This window comes from Rhinopithecus roxellana, chromosome 12 (assembly GCF_007565055.1).
Source record: "Rhinopithecus roxellana isolate Shanxi Qingling chromosome 12, ASM756505v1, whole genome shotgun sequence".
Taxonomy (NCBI): Eukaryota; Metazoa; Chordata; class Mammalia; order Primates; family Cercopithecidae; genus Rhinopithecus; species Rhinopithecus roxellana.
In genome coordinates this window covers 43,411,343-43,433,049 of record NC_044560.1, presented here as the reverse complement: position 1 = coordinate 43,433,049, position 21,707 = coordinate 43,411,343, and the positions used below count along the sequence as shown (strand labels likewise).

Below are 21,707 nucleotides of genomic sequence, written 5' to 3'. Positions count from 1 at the left end.
GTTTTTTGGTTTGTTTGTTTGTTTTTCAGATGGGGTCTTGCTGTGTCACCCAGGATGGTCTTGAACTCCTGGCCTCAAGTGATCCTCAAGCCTCAGCCTCCCACAGTGCTGGGATTACAGGCATGAGCCACTGTGCTGAGCCTTACAGACTCTTACATTGGACACGTTTCTTGAACTCTCTGGGTCTTAATTTTATCAACTGTAAAACAGAATTCTAACAACCCTGCAATGGAGGAATTAAGAACTGTGTATATAAACTCTGAACAAGTGGGTAAGTGGGTACTCACTAAATAGTAATTATTGTTATTGTTACTGATAGTAAATAAGACAAAGTATATCACTGTAGGTGGGTATTGGAGCTGGAATTACATGGAAACTTCATATTCCAAGGAGTGGATAAAAACAAGTAGGAAAAGGCAACCCAGAGTAACTTTTACCCTGGTCCTTATTCCTTATCTCCTTGGGTTTACAGAGATCTGTCTACCTAAAATGGCAAAGAGGTTTGCATTGTAGTTTCTGTAAAGGGAACAGCTATGTAAAAAAAAGTAGTGACTGAGCATTAGGAAGGAAAACCAACATTTACGGATTTCAATTAGTGTTGCATCATTCTTGCATTTAACTTATGCACTGACTGGCAAGCCTGTCCCAGTGTAGATATAACATCCTGGCATTTATCTTGTGTGCACTACCCTAGGTGTCATTATATAGATATATATATATATGTTTTATATATATATTTTTTCTCATTTAATTCCCCCAATGATTCTGAGGGACAGGGTTTTGTAAATCCTACCTCAGGAAGCTAAAGCATGGAGAAATTTACCCAGAGCTGAAGCTTGAGGCTACATTTTTTTTTTCTTCTGAGGATAGGGAGAGATGATACTGTGGTAAACTTATTAATATTTGTTAATTCAGCCAACATTTTGTGTATACTGTATGCAAGATGCTAATAGATATGTTGGAGAAAATTAAGTCAGTGAATGGATTTGATGCCCTGTGAAGCATAGGAGGTTACTGTTATTTCTAATTACTACAAGAATTCTTGCTTCTTGGTGCATAAAATCTACTGCGGGGAACAGTACAAGTGCTGACCATCTGACTTTAGAGTTGAACAGTTTGGGACTTGACCTCAGCTTCCCTATTCACTGGTTACTGGGAGCTTGTTTTCGTATCTGTAAGATAGAGACAATAAAACCTAGGTCATCATGTGAGATTATTGAATGCAAGGAGAGAATATTAAAATTCATCCCAGTAAGTCCACTGTAGTCCTAGGCAACATAACAGAGGTTACAGATCTTATACATCCAAGTAACATATCAATGGCAAGTTGGGGATAAGGATTTGGTTTTTAGGGTTTTACTTTCTGTTTTTGGTGACTCTTTTATTCTTGAGAAAATGTGGAAGGAGTAAGCAGAAGAACAGTTTTTTCAGTGCAACATCAGGCAAAAGAAAAGCAGATTTTTTTCAGATGGTTAAAGCCTATGGCAAAATAGCTAACTTTCTCTTTAAGGTGTTTGGTAACCTGGAAAGGACAGCTGGCATGGGCAGAAAACTTGTTCAAGACAAACACCGTCCCAGCATTTTAAAAATTCCAGACATTACCCTGGGGCAAGCATCTCAACTTTTTCTTTCATACCACCTTCCAGGATCTTACTCCTGAGCCTAGGGTGCTCAAACCAAACCCTGCCTCTGACGTGTTGTCAGTTTTCTCTAAAATCACTTATCTTCTGTGAGACTGGAGTCAGGCTGACATGGAAGGCTCCCGCAAACCCTATTTAGGCTCTCTGGAGACAGAGTGGGTGGTTGGAAATGGAAGGGGGAATGAGGGAAATTTAACCCCATAGAATATCTTCCCCATGAGAGTAGCTTAGCACTACATGAAGAGAGCTAAAAACCGCAGACTTCCAGGGCTTGTCTGATACACAGGTTCCCTTGAGTGCTCTAACAGGTATTAGAAATAATATGATAGGGAACCAAGCTCTTGTAGAGGAGGGAGAATCTTTTCCTCTACCTATCTTAGGTTCTTCAGTTGGGTCTTTGTGCATTAGACCGGCCAAAGACAGATGAACGAACAAAAGCAAAGCAAGTTTATCAACAGGTGCGTTGTTCATGTAGGTAAAATGGGAATACTCAGAGATGAGCAACTCAAAGGTTTGGTTAGAACTTGGGCTTATATAGCATCCTAGCCAAGGAACAATAAATTTTTAAAGAAATGACAAGATAGAGGACCTTGAGTCTCTAGGGGCAGCAAATTGTGGGAAGACAAATATATGGGAGACTAGTTGCAGATAAAGGCTAAATACTAAAGTTAATCATGTAGATTTTTCTTATGTTGTTTCCAGGCTGACAGGGGTCTACAAATGTCTCTGGTGATTAATCTTTGTCCTTCCTGGTAGAGCAGGCAGGAGGTACACCTTTGTAAACTTACCTCCTGCTTTTTGGCAAATGGAGGGCAGAGTGCTTTTCTAGTACCTTGTACCTATTTGCTTCTTCCTAATTGCCTTTAGCTCAAAATAATACTTAAACCAAAGTGGCATACACTGCCAATGCTCTTGAGTAGATTGAAGGCTCCAAAGTAAAAAGTGCCGTGTAGTACGGGATCTCCAAACATCTGCAGTGAGTCAGGTATTACAATGCTGTTTTCAGTGAGTGTGCCATCCGTCTATGAGGAGAAATGAGAGGAGCTAGAAAAATAAACTGACTGACAGAAAGATACTCCACTGAATCAACAGACAGACATTTCTTGAAACAATAACATGCTCTATGTGCAATTTTGAAAAAGTAAACTGAGCAAGGATCCTGAAACGTGATCGTGGTGAGAATTTATACTTCTCAGGTAGCCGGGGAAGCTAGGTTTCTACGGATTCCTTTGTCTTTCAGTCCTTTTGAAAACAGAAAAAGCAAGAGAAGAGGGACCGCACCATCAGGTAGAGTGGGTCTCAGCTAGAATGAGGGGAAGTGGCCCAGAATCCAACCTCCTCCTAAGAGCTGTGTGACAGGCAAGTCCTACCCTTTCTGCACCTCTTTCCTTAAATGTAAGATGAAGCATTTGGACCAGACTGTTTCAATGATCTTCTAGATTGCTCTTGCCAAAACGGAATTCTCCATTCCTGTAAGATAAGTACACAATGGCTCTCAGAGATCTAAAAACTGCAAACTTTGAGGCCCCAAGGCACAAAAATAATAGTTTTTTTTTTGTTTGTTTTTTTTGTAAGGTTCATGAAAGCTTCGGACACAAAAGCTCATATGGTCTTCGTCTCTACAAATAAACCAGGGAGTAAAGAAAAACCCCGCTGGTTTCAATAAAGCATTGCTATTAAGCAAAGCAAACCTATGCAAATATCAAGTTCTTAACGAGATGTGTTTCCTAAGGGGCCTGTCCTCTGGTACCCCGCCCCTCCCCTTCCACAGTCATGTGAAGGCAGACAGGCACACACTCGCACACAAGCACGCACTTGGGAGCTCAGGGAACATAACACTGGTTAGTGAGTCGGTGTCCCTCTCCCATCGACTGCAACTTTTCCACTCCTCTCTCCTCCCTCTCTCCACTTTCTACATCTCCGTTCTCAGGAAGGCTCAGGGAGGATCCCCCGCTGCGTGCACTGCGTTCTGAGCTGCCCTGGAGAGACTCTGGGCCCGAGGTCCGGGCGGAGCCAAGGTCCCAGCCCACAAATGGAACGGGCTTGAGGATTACCTGAAGGGCTCAGGATCTAGGAATAGGGTCCAGGGCACTGGGTTGGGGTTACTCTGGGAAAGCTTTGTGGGGCCAGGTGGGGTCTTAGGGCTGGAACTGGACTCTGGGAGCTGGGGGCAGAGTTCTAGACTGGCAGGAACGGAGTTCTGAGTGGTGGGGGCGGGGTCGGGACCAACAAGGGGCGGCCTCTGACAGTTGGGGGCGGAATTCTGGGCCGGTGAGGGATAGGGCGGGACCAGCAGGGGCGGCCTCCGCGAGCTAGGGGAGGAGCTCTGCACTATCAGGGGCGGGGTTCTGAGTAGCTGTAGCGGGGTCTGGAACAGCAGGCGCTGCCTCTGCGAGCTGGGGGAGGAGCTCTGTACCGTCAGGGGAGGGGCTCTGAGTAGCGAGGCGGGGTCTGAACTAGCAGGCGCGGCCTCTGCGAGCTGGGGGCGGGGTTCTGCACCGGCGGGGGCGGGACTCTGAGTGGTCGGGGAGGGGTCTGGACCAGCAGGCGCGGCGTTTGCGAGCTACGGTCGGGGTTCTGCACCGGCGGGGGCGGGGCTCTGCGTGGCCGGGGCGGGCTCGGGATCCGCGGGGCGACTCCCGGTCTGGCTTGGGCAGGCTGCCCGGGCCGTGGCAGGAAGCCGGAAGCAGCCGCGGCCCCAGCTCGGGAGACATGGCGGGCGTTAAAGGTACATCGCGGTCCCCGGCCAGCTCGTCGTGTGGTGGGGTTGCCACCTCCGTTCCAGTCAAGCCTGGGGCTGCGCCTTCCGCGCGCCGCTGGGGAACGGCCTCACCACCCTTCCCGCCTCTCCGGGTGGGGAGGCGATCGCCCGCTCCCTTCTTCCCTTGGGGTGCGGGTGGAGCGGCGTTTCGGGGGAGCCTCGGCCGTTTTTGCGAGGCCGCTAGCCTTCCTGCCCTCCAGTGGCGGCACCAGACCCCTGCCCAGGCGGAGCCCTCGGCGAGAGCGGCGCCCTCCACCCCTCCCGAGTTTTTAAACAGGGTTTCCACTTCTTGACGTGTCCACCCTAACGCCTTTCCTCCGGTTTTCTGCCCCACCGCAGTTTCCTGTTTGCTACAAAGGACGCTTTGTCTCCAGCGTTCTTAGCATTGAGAAACTTAATCCTCTTTTTCCTAATGATTTTTCCAACTGGGCAGAGTTGACCGCGGGCGGGTGTCAATGGAAAGCACCCAGAAAGACGGTGTTTCTCGCAGTCGTGGAGAGTAGATTACGTGTAATTTTAATACTGCTTTCTTCGTTGTTTTCTCTGTTCGTCTATGCAAAGAGAAGAAAGTAGTGTTTGTGTAGTATGTGTTTTTTGCATGGGGCAGTTGATAAAAACACCGCGTACCTTATCTGTATGGCTTTAGAGCAATGTGAGACGGAAAAGGTTTTTGGCAAGGCTTCCTGTATTTTGGTAGGAAACCATTCCATTTCTAATCTGTCGAATAGAGTAGCATGACTTGTTTTTATATTGGGGCTTGTATCATCCTTGAAATTTGCACCCAAAGATATCCCCAGTTAATATCTGCTATAAACATGTGTATACACGAGTACGCCTCTGTTCACTATGAATTTATCCGAGTGTGTGAGATGTTAGCGGCAGACATACTTTATCATTATTTCTGACTGACTTTTATACTCAATGTCAGTTTAGTAAACATGGTTTACTTGGAGAGTATCGACGTGTTATACATCCTTTTGAAGCCAATGCTGAAAACATGAAAAGTAGTGTCTCAGTACAACACATGATCAGAAACTACCAAATCATGATCATGTTCCATGTGTGAATGTGTTAGAAAATTGTGATGTGGTGAAAGAAAAAGGAAGTCCGAAATGGAAAAGGACTAAGGGAAGGAAGCATTTTACAGATTCTTCAACTTTTATTGAGGAACTACTGTATGCCAGAGACTTAGGATACAAAGATAGATGAGAAGTTATTGGTGGATGACAGAGCTGGAAATAATTATATTACTATGTGAGTGTTTATGGTGTGCTCAGATGCGGTGGGAGAACAGAGATGGTAGGTTGGATGTTTGTCCTCCAAAAAGATATATTCAGGCTCTAATTCCCGAGTACCCGTGAATGTGATCTTACTTGGAAGTAGTGTCTTTGCAGATATAAGCAAGTTAAAATGATACTGGTTTAAGGTGGACCCTAATCCAATGACTGGTGTCCTTATAAGAAGAGGGGAATTTAGACATGGAGACATACAGGGAGAATACCGTATGAAAATGGAGACAGAAATTGGAGTGATGCAGCTACAAAGCCAGGAGCATCAAAGATTGTTGGCAACCGTGTTGGCAACTACTGAGTGTTAGGAAGAGGCAAGGAAGGGTGCTTCCCTGCAGCCTTCAGAGGGAGTGTAGTGTCGCTGCTGACACCTTGGTTTCAGAAGTCCAGCCTCCAGAACTGTCAGAAGATAAATTCTGTTGTTCTCAGCCATCCAGTTTGTGGTACTTTGTAAGGGCAGCCCTAGGAAACTGATCCAGGTGGGATCAATTTCCCGTGCTTCACAGAGAGGACTGTTTTCACAGAAGAGGCGATGCTTGAACTGAATCTGAAGGGATCAATATGGCTTCGCTTGGCAAGGCATGGAGTGAAGGTGGAGTGTATCCCAACGGGGGAGGACAGCACGTGACATGGTGCAGGGCACGTGAAATAACACACCTTCTTTTCTTCAGGTACTTAAGCTTCATTAGTAAGACTGGAACTTAGTGGTGAGGGTTGAAGCTGGACAGGCAGTTAGGAATGAGTCAGGCCATGGGGAGCCTCCATGCCAGAACAACTTGTAGGCTGTGGAAGCAACTGCAAAGGGATAGCAGCAGTGATATATATAGTTGAAAGATCACTGTCTGCTGTGCAGAGGATGGACTGGAAGAGTCACAGAGGCAGGAATGAGAGAATAAGGGCCTGCACCAGGGCTGTAGCAGAGAGTTTAAGAAGTCTGGGAGATTGAGTCACCTTGACTTACTGATTCGCTGGAAGGTGGAATGCAATTATGGTGTCAGCCCTCTAAGATAGGACCTTTAAAGGGTGGGGATAGTGGTTCGGTTTTACACGTTACACATGTTGAATTTGAGGTTCTTGTTGACTGTCAAGGCAGAGAAGTCCAGATTGGAGGTGGAAGTACAGGCCTAGTTCTATAGGACCTACTCTGGGCTGGAGCATCAGTTGTGGCCGGGCCCTTGTGGTACTGGGAGCTTTGGGTTGAACGTAAGTTTTCAGCTGGAGTGTGTGGAGTGAAAAGAGAGATGGGATTGGATTTTTGGTCAGCTCCAACTTTAAGAGATACAGAGGATGTGATTCCTGAAAAAAGAGGAAAAAAAAAAAAAGACCAAAAAGAATCAAACAGAAAGATGGTTGTGAACCTTGAGAAACTGGTATCAGAACAGAAGGAAGAGGTCTGCAGTTCCTAGCTTTGACAGGCCTCATGGAGGAGGGGTTACTGCAGATGGTCAGGCACAGAGGAGGGGAGCAAAGCCCACCAGGAAAAGATCATCTGTAATGAAATAATATGTGGTATTTGCTTTCCATCCACACATGGGCATTTTCCATTAAAGAGTGGAAATGTAAAAAGATATGTTAAAATTGACAGTTTTTCTTTGTCCCCTAGCATCTGTATACTTTAAGATGTTTTTTAAAAAGCACTTTGGCAGCTTCCTATTAAAGAGTCTCTCTAAATCTTCTCTCAAGTAAAAGGAAGCAATCAAAAATGTTCATTAGCTTAATTAATTAAATTCTAATTATGAGTATTATGGACTTTTTTGGGAAGAAAATTTGGATAAGATAGTCTCCTATGCTCTTGATTTCTACTTTTATCAAAGAACATTGCTAAAATGAGTAGATACTTGAGTCAGTCAGCATTTATTTGACTACCTCCTTTTGCCAAGCACTTTACATAGATTATCTCATTTAATTCCCATAAGCTCAGTAAGGTGGCACCATTATTTCCATTTTACAGGTGAGAAATCAGGTTCAGAGGTTTAGCTTCTACCCAAGGTCATAAGACCAGATGGTGGCAGAGTTAAGATTTGACTCATATTTGTGACTCAGAGCTCAAAATTTTTTAACAACCTTGATACTGTTTCTCACTCAGCAGCACAACAAGGGCAAATACATTCCTACTCCTGCAGAGACTAGTGTCCAGTAGATACAGGGAATAAATATTTTATTCAGTGGACACTAGTTGGGAATTGTTTCCTACAAAGACATGAAAACAATCTTCAAATACTTGAATTACTGTGGTTAGGGGAGGCAAAATGATCAAAGGTATATATTACAGGGAGGCAGTTCTGGATATAATTTAAAGAAGGAGGGCTTTCAACATTTAGAAACTGTTGGAATTAAATTAAACCTGTCTTGGGTGGTAGTGAGTTTTCCTTCACTGGAGTTGTGTGGACCGACTGACTGCCCTCTGGTGGCAAATATAGAGGGAATTCATACATTGGATAGGGGTTAGGTATTGGAATTACTTGAGACCTTTGTAGAGCTTATGATTTTAAGGTGGCAGACATGGGTCATTGTCTTAATCAGTTTGGGCTACTATAAGAAATATATTATAGACTGGGTGGCTTAAACAACCAACATTTAGTTTCCACAGTTCTGAAGACTGGGAAGTCCAAAATTTTGGTGCAGTCAGATCTGGTATCTGGTGAGAACCTGCTTCCTGGTTTGCAGGCCTGCTTTCTGCTCTCACATTGGAGAACAGAGGGAGAGAAAGAGAAGAGCATGTGCTCTACTTTCTCTCTTTTTACAAGGACACTCATCCCATCGTGGAGACCCCACCCTCATGACCTCATCTGAAGCCAGTTATCTCCCAAAGACCCACCTCCTAATGGCATCTCACGGTGAGAGGGGTGGAGCCGGGAAGGTTTCAACAGATGAATTTGAAAGGGACACACACAATGCAGTCTGTAACAGGGGTCAAGTGTAACCTCAGTGAAATGAGTAAATTGCTACTTTTGCTTGAATTTGGGAACTTTTTTTCTTTCTTTTTTTTTGTAAACATTTTTATTGATAAATGATTCACATACCATAAAATTAACATTTTTAGACTATAAGATTTCATGGTTTTTAGTATATTCAGAAAGTTGTGCAGTCATCACTACTATCTAATTCCAGAAAATTTCGTCATCTCCCAAAGAAACTCTGGACCTATTTAGAAGTCACTCCCCATTTCCCCAAACCCTCTAGCCCCTGACAACCTGTACTGTGGGAACTTTAACTCTTGGCTTTATTTTTCACAGCTCTTGTGGCATTATCCTTCAGTGGTGCTATTGGGCTGACTTTTCTTATGCTGGGATGTGCCTTAGAGGATTATGGGTAAGTTATCATTTCAAAAAGAACCATTCCTCTTTCTGTGTCTTTGCCACTATTAGTATGGGTGTTAGAGAGTTTGGTCAATTTAGCACCAAGTTCTAACCAATGAGTTAGTGGAGCCCAGATTATGAACACCGTCCCTTTGTGGGTCAGGTGTACTTTTGCAGAAAAAAAAAGGCTCTGTTAAAAATTGATGTATTCATTCCGTGAGCATTTGTTTAACACCTACTCTGGACTAGCTGGGGACACACAAATGAAGAGATACAGTTCTGTCCTCAAAGAGGTACAGTTCTAGTTGGGAATGAGAGACAGGCAAACAGTCTGGTCAGTAAGATGGCAGCTGCAGTGGAGATGCCGGCCAAGTATGCTGGAGCTCAGATAAAGTGCTCCTGAGTTTCAGTGGGACAGTCAGGGAAGGCTGCATGGCAAAGGTTGTATCTGAGCCAAGACTTGGTGGGTAAATAAGAGTTTCTCAGGCTAATGAGTCAGGGGAGGACATTCCAGGCAGAGGGAACATTCTACACATTTTTTTATTCAACCATTGTTGGTTGAATGCTTCCCATGTGCCAGCCACTGTGATGGGAACTAGGGATTAAGACATAAGAAAACAAAGGTCCTGCTCTGTCAGAGTTTGTGTTTCAGTGGGGGAGACAGAGAGTAAATAACAAAAGTGTGCATACTGCCAGAGGTAGAAGTGGTACAAAAGATGAAGAGCATAGAAGCTGGGAAGACAGTGGTCCGGGAGGGCCTCTCAGAGGAGGTAAAAAGTGAGAAGAAATGTCAAGAAAATCATGAAGCAGGTCATACAGATCTCTAGGGAAAAAGTGCTTTAGGCACCAGGAAAGCTGTATGCTAAGGCCTAGAGACATGAAAGCATATATAGCCTTTTCAGGAAACCACACGTGGTACATTATGGTACAGCATAAATTGTAGTTGGAGTGGCAAAAGAAGGGTTAGTCAAGAGTGCAAAATTCAGCACTTAGGGCTCTACATGCCTGCCATGTACAGGAGGTTCCATTTTATATATCAGACAATAGGAGCTGGGAAAATATCTTGAGAATGGGTTTGGAGGAGGGGGTTATGTTAAAATGTCATTCTGGCCATAACGTGAGACCAGATAGGAAAGAGCTGAGACTGCAGTCAGGGAGAATAGTAAGGGACTACTGTCATAAATCAAGCAAAATTGAGGGCTGGGGTAGCAGGAATGGAAAGAAAAGGAGAGTGAGTTAGGAAACCAAACCAACCAACAGGTTTTGTTATTTGATGTCAAGATTCAACAAGGAGAGAGAGTTCTTAGATGTCTCCCAGGTGATTGGCTTGAACAACCAGATAGAAGATGATATGATTAGGCTGGGCACCGTGGCTCACGCCTATAATCCCAGCACTTTGGGAGGCTGAGGCGGGTGGATCATGAGGTCAAGGGATCGAGACCATCCTAGGCAACATGGTGAAACCCCATCTCTACTGAAAATTAGCTGGCCGTGGGGGCGCACGCCTGTGGTCCCAGCTACTTAGGAGGCTGAAGCAGGAGAATCACTTGAACCCAGGAGGCGGAGGTTGTAGTGAGCTGAGATCGTGCCACTGCACTCCAGCCTGACAACAGAGCAAGACTGTCTCCAAAAAATAAAAAAATAAAAAATAAAGAAGATGAAGATGATGATGTGATTAAGTGAGACCAACTGAAGTGAGTTGTTATGACAGTGATGAATTTAAATCCATCACCACAGTCCTGGCCAACTATTATGGAAATTGTTTAAACCCAAGAGGGATCCAAATATAAGCAGTCACTTATATTTGTTTAGAACCTTCACAGCAATTACTTTATTCTAGATTTAGGAATGTAATAGGGTGTTATTATCCTCATTTCTTGCTGGGAAACCAAAGCCCAGAGTAGTTAAAGACTTACCCAGATTGCACAGCAATAAGTGACAGAGGCTGGGCATGGTCACTCATGCCTATAATCCCAGCACTTTGGGAGGCAGCAGTAGGAGGATTGCTTGAAGCCAGGAATTTGAGACCAGTCTGGGCAACAAAGTGAGACCCCATTCTACAAAAAACTAAAATAAAATTAGCCAGGCATGGTGCCTGTAGCAGGGTTGGGAGGCTGAGGTGGGAAGATTGGTTGAGCCTAGGGGTTGGAGGCTGCAGTGGGCTGTGATCGCACCACTGCAGTCCAGCCTGGGCAACAGAGCGAGACTCCGTCTCTTAAATAAAAAAGTAAAAAAAAAAAAAAAAAAAAAATTAAAATGGCAGACATGGAAATGGAGCTCATGTTCTTATGCGCTTGACCAAACATTTTTCCATTATTCCACAACCAACTGTAAATCTAGGAGTTTTAATTCTCTGTGATACACTGGGTCTTTGTAAGGTAAGAAAATGACTCATTACTGCTACTACAAAGAAGTTTATTTTCTATCTTTATTTTAATTTTTTGTTTTTTAGAGATGCCACAACACCCAGCTGATTTTTAAAAAAAGTTTTTGTAGAGACGGAGTCTCTCTGTGTTGCTCAGGCTGGTCTTGAACTCCTGGCCTGAAGTCATCCTCCCGCCTTGGCCTCCCAATGCTGTATCTTAATGATAGTGAACCAGGATTGTCATCTGTATTGGAAGTCAGCAAACTGCCACATATAACCGGCTACCTGTTTTTGTAATAAAGGTTTTATTGAAATACAGCCATGCTCATTTGTTTATTAATTATCTTTGGCTGCTTTTGCATTGCTCTGCCAATTATCTTTGGCAGAGTTGAGTAGTTGAGATAGTCTTTATGGTTTGCAGAACCTCATTATTTACTCTTTGGCCCTTTACAGAAAAAGTTTGCCAACCCCTGGCCTACATGTTTACTGAATTGTATATACTTAATATTTACATTTTATATATAAACAAGGTTTCTTGTATATGAACATTTCTCTTAGTTGGACTTTGGTGGCTTACTATGAATGGAAACATAGAGTCAGGTTGTTTTTCACAAAACTGTCACTATATTCCAGGAAAAATTAAGAGTTCTTGGCTGTGGTTATGTCAGGTGACAGCTATTTCTATTCCAAACCCCTTCCCTTCTCTGTATCTCCTTTCTCACTGTTCAAAGAAGGGCTGTGAAGTAGAGAATGTCTAAGGGCTCCTTCCCACAATATTGTTTGGTGATTCTTGAAACATGCTAACATCCCTCTACTTTAAAATCAGGAGTCCAAATCCACTGTTTCCGTCCTGAGTCCTCTTGAAGGATACATTCCCTTCTTGCCTTTTGGTTACGCAGATCTGTGGCTGGAATGGGAGGCTTTCATTAGTGTGGCTTCATCCTCACTCCTGCTTGTAGGTGCCATCTGGGTGTATCTGTGTGATCACAGTATTGTGGCGATATGAATTACTGTGGTGTATAGATGAAAATGAGCAGAGACTTTTGTTTTTTTCTTAAGAAATGAAGCATAACAAATGTCTGATGGAGAAAAAAAGATTATTTTTGAAGTATTTATAGAGAAAATACCGTTGGAAACCAGATGGCAATTTTTTTTTTTTATAATTGCGAAACATTGAAATTTGGGAGGAAAACAGTTTTGTTTTGTTTTTACATTACACTGTTAATTTTGAGCTCTTATAATGAAGCTTAGAGTACATCTAAGGTTTTCACTAGTGAGCATATTTATTTTCATGCTTTCTGTACTTAAAATTTATTTGTTATTTTATTCATTTAACAAGTGTAAATGGAGTACATCATTCTAGGCCCTGGAGATAAATGGCATTTGACCAAGACTAATCTATCAGATGGGAATAAGTGTTGTGCAGAAAGTTAAAAGATGGTGGTATGTTCGAGGGTGACCTGGGGTACTTTAGAATAGATGGCCAGGGAAAGTTCCGCTTTTAGAAAGGAATCTGTCAGTTTAGATCACATGGTACGAAGGAGTCAGCCAATGAGAAGAACATTGCAAGCAGGCAGCACAGCTAGTGCAAAGGCCCCAGGATAACAGTTATGAGCTCAGAGTGTTCAAGGAACAGAAAGAAGGCTGGTGTGGCTACAGATTAAGCAAATGAAGGGAAAGGAGTACAAAATGAATGGAAGAAGTAGATAATACCAGACCATGTAAGGCTTTGTAGGACAAGGAATTTGGGTTTCAAGCCCTTCAAAGGTTTCAAGCATGCATGCACTCAAAAGATCTTTACCAAATTAGCTTTTGCAAGACACTCTACTATGTTCTACAGGGAAAGCAGAAATGACCAAGTTAAAATTCTGTCTCTAAAGAAATTGTGGCTCAGTGGTATAGAAAACAGTAGTTTCTAGAGATTATATTATACAGTGGTTTCTTGGTTTCTTAACACAATATAAGCTACCTACATAGTAATTTTAAAATTATCACTACTTATCTGGTAGAAATCATCTTATGTTCTTATATTCACAATTAATTAATTTTTTGACCTAAACATTTAAAATAGCAATGATTTTGAAATAGTAGTATGTCTTTCATTTAAAATGTAACTGTTACTTTTCTTTTTGGATTTTGCCTGGGTCCAACTGACAGCGTTTACTGGCCCTTATTCGTCCTGATTTTCCACGCCATCTCCCCCATCCCCCATTTCATTGCCAAAAGAGTCACCTATGACTCAGACGCAACCAGTAGTGCCTGTCGGGAACTGGCATATTTCTTCACTACTGGAATTGTTGTTTCTGCCTTTGGATTTCCTGTTATTCTTGCTCGTGTGGCTGTGGTAAGTTTTATTTTCTATTGTTTTGCTCAACTGTTGCTGAGTTTACTTCAGAGGCCTGTGTCTGGGACCTCCATTTCATGTTCATTACTTAGGCTTTATACTCAGGGCCATGTATTTTTAGTGTCTCTGTTCCTCTACTTTAGACCTGCCTATCAGTAGCTCGACCATGCTTTCAGAGTTCTTTCTTTATTTCTCACAACTTTTAGCCAGACTAGATGATTTCTTACTTTTTCTACTTTAAGTTATTCTCTGGAATTGTTCTTAAATTCCTGCCTCTTAAGTCTTACAGTAATCCACAGATACTATGCTAGCAGTACTTTTCTAGTTGCAAGATGAAGATATTTCAAATTCTTCTCCTGCAAATGGGATCATGGACTCAACTCTCAATGCAGTAGAATAGGTATATGTTGAGGGACAACTATGTAGCTTCCAGAAAATGCAGTGAATAAGATGACATCTTCACTTCCAAGACAAAAACTTTCTTTTTGTCTTCAAAGTACACATTGTAGGTATAATTTATTCAATTATTTGATGTTCACTATCTTCCCTCCTATTTGATTTTATTCCCTCCAATTATATTCTGTTTTAATTTTATGAAACTCTTATTTGAGGCATTAAATATCAGATGAGCGCAAGTCTTGTTTATTTATTCAATAAATATCTTTGGAACAACTGCTACTGTAAAACACCAGAAATAAGAAATAGGTACTGTCTCTGCTCCTAAGGAATATAGAAACCAGCTTGCTGGCTAAGTATACTGTAAGTGTACTATGTTAGATGGTTGAAGCATGATCAGAATGCCATAGGGGCACCAAGAAGAGAGAAATTCCAACTGGCATTTGATAGGGGCCTCTAAGGATAAATAGCATTTGTGTTAAAGTAGGATGGCTGTTATATGGAATGACATTCAAGTGTAAGAGTGCAGTGTATGGAATAAAGAAGAGTCCAGTGTGGTAGAGCTAAAAGAAAGTTGTTGAGATTAAGGCTGGAAAGGTTGTGAAACCTGACTAACAAGGGTCTTGAACTTTGTCTAGATAATGGAGAAGGATTGAAGGTTTTTTAATACAACAAGATTGTCATGACTTTATTCTTCTTGTGCTTTAGACCAGCACTTCTTAAGCGCTGCAGTAAATATTTATATTTTTTCCTTTCAATACTGCCATCATGTTTTGTGAAGAAACTTTCATTGACGTTTCTATTGATTAAAGTAAAACAAAAAATGCCCACTAGAGGGTACTCTCACCCCCAAAGGTGCTTCTGTAAAACCATCTACAAATCATCTACCAAGCTGGAAAGCAGTTTTCAGTTGTATAAAGACTATTATTTAAAGTCTTTTCTTGCCTAGAAAAGAAACAAACAAATTCATAACTCTCCAATTTTTATTTTCCATGAAAGAAGTTGATGTGTGCAGAACTTTCAGTACCCAATATTGTAATTGCCCTATTTATAATCTTACCACTTGAGTTTTACTTAAGGCAATCATTGTCAATTAAAAACAAGTAGAGAAATATGTCTAATTGGGAAAATGTTAAGGATGATACCAGATTTAATTAACAAGTATCACAGAAGTAATTAGACTCATTACTGAACAGTTCATTGTCTCCTGTCTGTTACATTATTAAGCCTTCTAGCAGCTTTGTGTAATATTTCATTGGATGTTTCTAATGCAGAAAATAATAGAGATTGCAAAGAGTACAATATGAAGGAAGTAAGGATTTAATCCTTCTTTTCTTGTCTTTCAGATCAAATGGGGAGCCTGTGGCCTTGTGTTGGCAGGCAATGCAGTCATTTTCCTTACAATTCAAGGGTTTTTCCTTATATTTGGAAGAGGAGATGATTTTAGCTGGGAGCAGTGGTAGCACTTTATTCTGATTACAATGCATTGAATTTCTTAGAACTCATACTATCTGTATACTTGTGCACATGCGGCATTTTACTATGAAATTTAATATGCTGGGTTTTTTAATACCTTTATATCACGTTCACTTTAAGGAAGACTTCGTAAGGAAAAGATGAGTTTTATTCTCAGCAAATAGAGCTGTCAAATTTAGATTATGTTACTCAAATTTTGTTACTCGTTTGGCTGTTCATGTAGTCATGGTGCTGTCAGACAATATGTTAGCCCAGTCTTGTAGACAGCTGCCACCTTACGCAGTGCATCTAAACCTTTTGCTTGGGGATGTGCTTGGAGAGGCAGATAACACTGAAGCAGGTCTCTCATGGCCCAGGAAGGCAGGGGTGGTTCCCTCTTTGTATGGTAGTCCATGCTTTTCAAAGTGTGGCCCACAGACCAAGAGCCTCAACATTTCCTAGGGCCTTATTAGAAATGCAGAATCTGAAGCCCCACTCTGGACCCAGGGCATTTTGATGAGATCCACAGGAGTTGTATGCACATGAAAGTTCGAGAAGCATCGTCATAGAGAAGTAAACATCACACCCAACTTCCTTATCTTCCCAGTGGCTAAACCACTTACCCTCTCTGGGTGTTACCTGCTCATTTGTTTGAAAACAAACAAAAGTCTCACCTGCCCTCATGCTGAGGACAAGTTCAGATGTTCAAGCCTGTAATATTTAGGCTGTTCCTCAAATTTGTGAAAAGTGTTCTCAGAATTGGGAGATAGTCAAAGGGTACAAAGCCTCAGGAGCAATAAGTGTGATTTTTTTTTTTTTTAAGATCACTTGCACAGCATGCTAAATATAGGAATAATTGAATGTATATTTCAGTATTGCTAAGAGAGTAAATTTCTAATGTTTTCATTAAAAAGTTAAATATTTGAGGTCATATGTTAATTAGTGTAATCATTCCACCTTAGATTCAAAACTGATAACACCATATTGTACCCTATAAATATATACAATAATTTGTAAATATATAATCAAAATAAGTTAAAAAACAAAAAAAAACCCCTCTCCCCCCAAAAGATTGTCAGTGGGGAACAGATATATCTTCTCATCTGAAAGGCAATGCTGGGGGAAGAGCTCCACTGAGATGTGGGCTGGGATGCTGGGCTGGAGCCAGCCCCTGCATTAGCAGGAGGGGAAGAATAGATATGTGACTCTTTTACATTTCCTTTATGATCTGGCGCTTCTCCCCAGCTCCTTCCCTCTGCCCCCCACCACTACTCCTCAACAGTTCTGGTTTGCCCTGACTTCTCTACGACTCTGGCTTCTTCCTGAAGTGATACAGGAGCAATGTAAGCACGCAGTGGATAAACTGCTTAATTTCACTACATGCTGATGAACTTATTGTCTTCTGTCCTGTAGATCTTTTCTATATAATTTTATGCCACCCTTAAATGAATCATTGGGTATACATGTCATGTTGGATCCTGTAATCACAGTTTTCCCAGCTCATCTTTTTCTAAGATCTGTTGAGAAAGGGAAATATGGGAAGGAGAACCATTTGATCAGAATACAACCAATAGTCTTTAAGCATTTTTAAAGTATGAAACTGAAATACATTCAAAACACTTAATCCTTGAGGCTTGTGATCTGAGTAATTAGCAGATATGATGCTGGGACCAGAAAATAGAAAGTAATAACTAAAGGATTAATGTGCAACGTTATTTTTTGGACTTGTGCATGATTTTATGTTTTCAATGTCCTGTGTACATATAGAATTGTTAAAGTTGTTATTTCCAATATTTATATTAGAAAAATTATTTAGACACTTTATAATTTTAACTAGCATTTTTAATAATGACACTTGCATTTATTGTATTGCAATAAATTTCACTTTTAACTTTAAAAGTTTAACTTTAAAAGTTTTTATTGTGATGTTGCCTTGCCTGAAAAGATCACAAAAACGAGATAATTTCTTGATGTTTTAAAATGGGCAGTTTTGAGCAATAATCTGTCCTAATAGCACAATAGCAATAAGTTTTAGGATACCATTTTGAATGTCTAGTTGGTGTGTAATAGCTTTTCTTTCTAAGATGGCAATAATGATTTGTTTCTACTACATTTCACAAAAGTGTTTTTGTTGCTTATACACATTTTCAATAACCAAGATAGCCTTCGTATGTAGCCTTAAAGCATTACCTCTTGATTGTATCTTTAGAGTGATATAAAGTACTTGTATATAGAGTATTTGAAGTGATAGATTATTAGATTTGCTCTGTGTCTGAAAGGAGAGCTATTTATTCTGCAGTGCCTAAATATCATTTAAATAGTAAATATCAGTAGGAAATATTGCTGTATCTGAATATATAATACAAAAGTTTGATCATGGTGACACAAATGTTGGGCATTTTTTTCCTTACAAAAGGCTCTTTTTTTTTTTTTTTGAGACAGAATCTTGCTCTGTCGCCCAGGCTGGAGTGCAGTGGCACATCTCGGCTCACTGCAAGCTCCGCCTTCTGGGTTCATGCTATTCTCCTGCCTCAGCCTCCCAAGTAGCTGGGACCACAGGCACCCACCAACATGCCTGGCTAATTTTTTGTGTGTGTTTTTAGTAGAGATGTGGTTTCACCGTGTTAGCCAGGATGGTCTTGATTTCCTGACCTTGTGATCCGCCCACCTCAGCCTCCCAAAGTGCTGGGATTACAGGTGTGAGCCACTGCGCCAGGCCAAAAGGCTCTTTTTTTTTTTTTTTTTTTAATTGTACAATGTATTTGGAGATTCAGAGCATAGTGACTGTAGTCTAAAACTGAGATTGCACTTCCAAAATTGCCCACAAGTAAACAATCTTATGAAGGGATTCTTTATCATGTTTCAAACAAGTGGCTTATAAGCAGACTTTGAGACACTTTTCCACAGAAACAATACCATGAATTGGTGATTGAGTTCCCAGGCCAAGCCTCCCTCAACAGGTTCAGCTCTAATATACCTGACCTGTGATACTGAAGGTGCCTGCCTGAGTTTTGGGTCTCTGAGACAGGGTAGTGTGAGCAGTTCGGAGGAAGGACAGTGCAACTTTCCACCCCTTTTCCTAAGAACAAGGTCTTTCTCCTTTTAATTTTTCCACTCATTTTCACCTCCTAATGCCCTTGAGATCCGGGTGCACTCCTGGGAATTTTGCTCACCTCTGCTAACTGAGAGCCTTCCCATTGGCCTCCATCCTCCCTCCTGAGGTTCTTCATATTCCAGAGTCACCCACCCTTCTCCTCTCATTAGTTCTCTAAGTACAGCTGATGTCATGTGGTGCTGAGAAGAAAGCAGATCACACTTCATCACAGAAACAATGAATGCCTTGTGATTATCTTCTCCACACCTGAAACTCCTGACACCTGCATTGGGCCGACTGCCATTCCCATGACTGCTGCACCTGCATTTTTAGAGAATACCTCATAACCCACTGATTCTTGTTCACAGAGAATGGGAGAACAGAATGAAGAAACATTCCAGCAGCTTATAGAAGGATAGCAATATTTTGGGACAGGGACAATCCTATCATATCTCATCTCTTCCTAAGGAGGAGTTCTGAGCTGGTCTTGCTTTTCATAGTTGTTTCTTTTCTTCCATTTAAGAACCCATAGATTTTTCTTACAGTCCTGAGGAAGTCCTTACCTCTGAGGTATCTCCTCAACGAATGCTGTTTTCAAGGCTGAAATGGTTCATTATGTTAATAACCTTCTTTATGTTCTCAGGGAAATGCTTAGGTGGTGTCACAAAATGTGCCTTTTCAAAGTTTGCAAAATCAGATTTTGTATCCCGATAGAACCAAAATATTTATGAGGATGCTAGCATTTTCCAAGCATAGTGATTAGTTCACAACTGAGAAGTATTATTTCTCTAGTAGATAAATATTAGTTGTGCATTTTAATTTAATTCTCCTTTCTCCATTTTGTCTCATGAAGTACCTTATTGCAAAAATCCCACTGAGTAATAGCTCATAAATTATAATCTTTCAAATAGCCATGCTACCAGCACACGACAGTGACACATGCAACCCCAAATGTAATGTGATAGGACAATTACTTTGTAAATAAAAGCTGTTGTTGACATTTTAACAAAGGCTTTTATGTACATTATTACATGAAAAAGTTTATATTTTCCTTCGAGGTATGTTCCATTTGGAAAGGAGATCGGTAAGTTAATTTTCCCAGTGGTTTTGTCTGCATAATCTTAATGTGAATCTGACCAGTGAAACCTGTACTTGCTGAAGTTGAAGAGAAGCAGTCTAGGAGTGTTGTGCTGACTGGAAGGAATCCAGGCCCTAATTTCTGTGGCTGATGCTCCCCGTGGTGGACGTGGAAGACTGGAAAAGCTGTATTGGAAAAGAGGAAAAAACCTGACACCTTAAGAAAAGTGCTCTACATATTTTGAAGAGTCTTTTTGCACACTAAAGAAAAGAACGTACTAATAGAAAACAGTCTTTGCACAAAATATTTGGGAAAGATCTGATTTTTGCTAGTGGATTCAGGCAGCCAGATTGTAAAGAAATCAAGCTAGTTGTTCTTTGTGTTGCCAAGCCAAGTGTAAAGTTAAACTTTTAATAGAAGTAGAAATAAAAATGTAATAATACCAACATAACTGTAAAATGGCCATAAAGAAAAATGAGGTCCCAAGGAAAATTAATAGATGACCATTTTGAAACAGTTATTTGTGGTCAATACTAGGCACATAGGGGAAGTGGTCTTAATCCTAAGATTGCTCATTTGGAGAAGAGCACACTTGGAGACTGCACACTCTCTTCACTTTTGAGTAGATCTGTCAAAATGGAATGATTATAACTGTTCACACACTTCCGAATGAATGAATAGATATTAAGTGTGTGCATTCATTCATTCATTTTTCCCCTCAGAATAATTAAATAATAAAACCATCAGTTCGACCTGAGCTGGCTAATCATTTCACTTATTAATTTAAAGCGTAAATGTCCCCATGCCTCTGCCTTAACACTTTCACTTCCTCTGTGGTTGAGAAACAAATGATATCACCACACTCTGTAAAGTTTCATGATTCTTACAGCCTTCTCCTCAAAATTGTATGCTTGTTGATCTGACAAACCCAGAATTCTCCAGTACTTCAAGCCATCACTGCTGCAGCCTTGCCATTTGTGGTTCCTTGACAGTGCTTCTGCTAAAATCCACTTAACCACTGATGGAAATGAGTTACATGAGCTCTAAACACAGGTTTTAATTGGATTCCTGATTTATTCAAGATACCACTTTAGTATTTGCAGTGAGTCTTAGGCTTGATTTATTCAAGATTCCATGGTGTGGAACTGATAGTTGCTCAGCTCTTGAATAAAATCACTGGAATATATATATATATATATATGTAAATAAAATTTTTTTTTCTTTTTCTTTTTTTTTTTTTTTGCAGTGGCATCTCAATATGTTGCCCAGGCTGGTCTCAAACTCCCTGGGCTCAAGCTACCCTTCTGCCTCAACCTCCTAAGTAGCTAGTACTTCTGCTGGAAACATGCAGATGATGAATGGATAATGTGATATATCCATGCAATGGAATGTTTTTTCAGACATAAAAAGGAATGAAGTACTGAAACATTGCTACAACGTGTATGAGTCTTGAAGACATTATGTGAAGTGAAAAGAGCCAATCACAAAAGGCCATAAAAGGTCACAAAAGGCTGAGGCAGGAGAATTGCTTGAACCTGGAAGGCAGAGGTTGCAGTGAGCTGAGATCGCACCACTGCCCTCTAGCCTAGGTGACAGAGGGAGACCCCATCTCCAAAAAAAGTTTATATTTCAGTGTAAGAAGAAAAAAACTAGGTAAATAAAGTATCTGATATGGTAGGCACTACTGGAAAAAATATAGTGGGGAAGGAGGATAAGTAGTATTTGGGGCATTGTGGTTTTAGATAGGGTGGCCATGAAGGCCTCACCCAAAAGAGGCAAAGAAGAGCTATGTGGATTTCGGGGTCTCCTGTTGTCCAGGCTAGAGTGCAGTGGCAAGATATGGCTCACTGCAACCTTAACCTGGGCTCAAGGGTTCCTCCCACTTCTACCTCCTGAGTAGCTGGTACTATAGGCATGGACCACCGCACCTGGCTAAGTTACTTATTTTTTTGTAGAGATGAAGTTTCCCTACATTGACCAGGCTGC

At 41.3% G+C, this 21,707-nt stretch overlaps 2 protein-coding genes across 4 annotated transcripts in view; both read left to right on the top strand.

Annotated features, from left to right (window-relative positions):
- Positions 1-4,075: 4,075 nt before the first annotated feature.
- Positions 4,076-17,448, top strand: LEPROT. Of its 3 annotated transcripts, none has more exons than XM_010370719.2 (4): positions 4,198-4,368; positions 8,927-9,002; positions 13,512-13,698; positions 15,441-17,448. In XM_010370719.2, exons 1-4 carry the CDS (start codon positions 4,353-4,355, stop codon positions 15,555-15,557), a joined length of 396 nt encoding a protein of 131 aa, XP_010369021.1. In that variant the 5' UTR covers positions 4,198-4,352; the 3' UTR covers positions 15,558-17,448. The 3 variants fall into 3 exon arrangements, with proteins under 3 accessions (XP_010369022.1, XP_010369021.1, XP_030798470.1); XM_030942610.1 differs by lacking the exon at positions 4,198-4,368 and adding an exon at positions 8,269-8,527; XM_010370720.1 differs by lacking the exons at positions 13,512-13,698; positions 15,441-17,448 and adding an exon at positions 11,442-11,672 and having other exon boundaries at positions 4,076-4,368.
- LEPR (leptin receptor) overlaps positions 4,280-21,707 on the top strand; it is a 210,144-nt gene continuing 192,716 nt past the window's right edge. The window contains exons 1-2 of the mRNA XM_030942609.1: positions 4,280-4,368; positions 8,927-9,002. The gene's annotated coding sequence lies outside the window, so the exon portion shown is untranslated. The remainder of the gene's footprint in view (positions 4,369-8,926; positions 9,003-21,707) is intronic.

Coding starts and splice junctions, on each gene's coding strand:
- LEPROT (XM_030942610.1), top strand. CDS start 8,470: ATGACCTCATCTGAAGCCAGTTATCTCCCAAAGACCCACCTCCTAATG. Junction 8,528..8,926: donor CCTCCTAATGGCATCTCACG/GTGAGAGGGGTG, acceptor TATTTTTCACAG/CTCTTGTGGCATTATCCTTC. Junction 9,003..13,511: donor TGTGCCTTAGAGGATTATGG/GTAAGTTATCAT, acceptor TCCAACTGACAG/CGTTTACTGGCCCTTATTCG.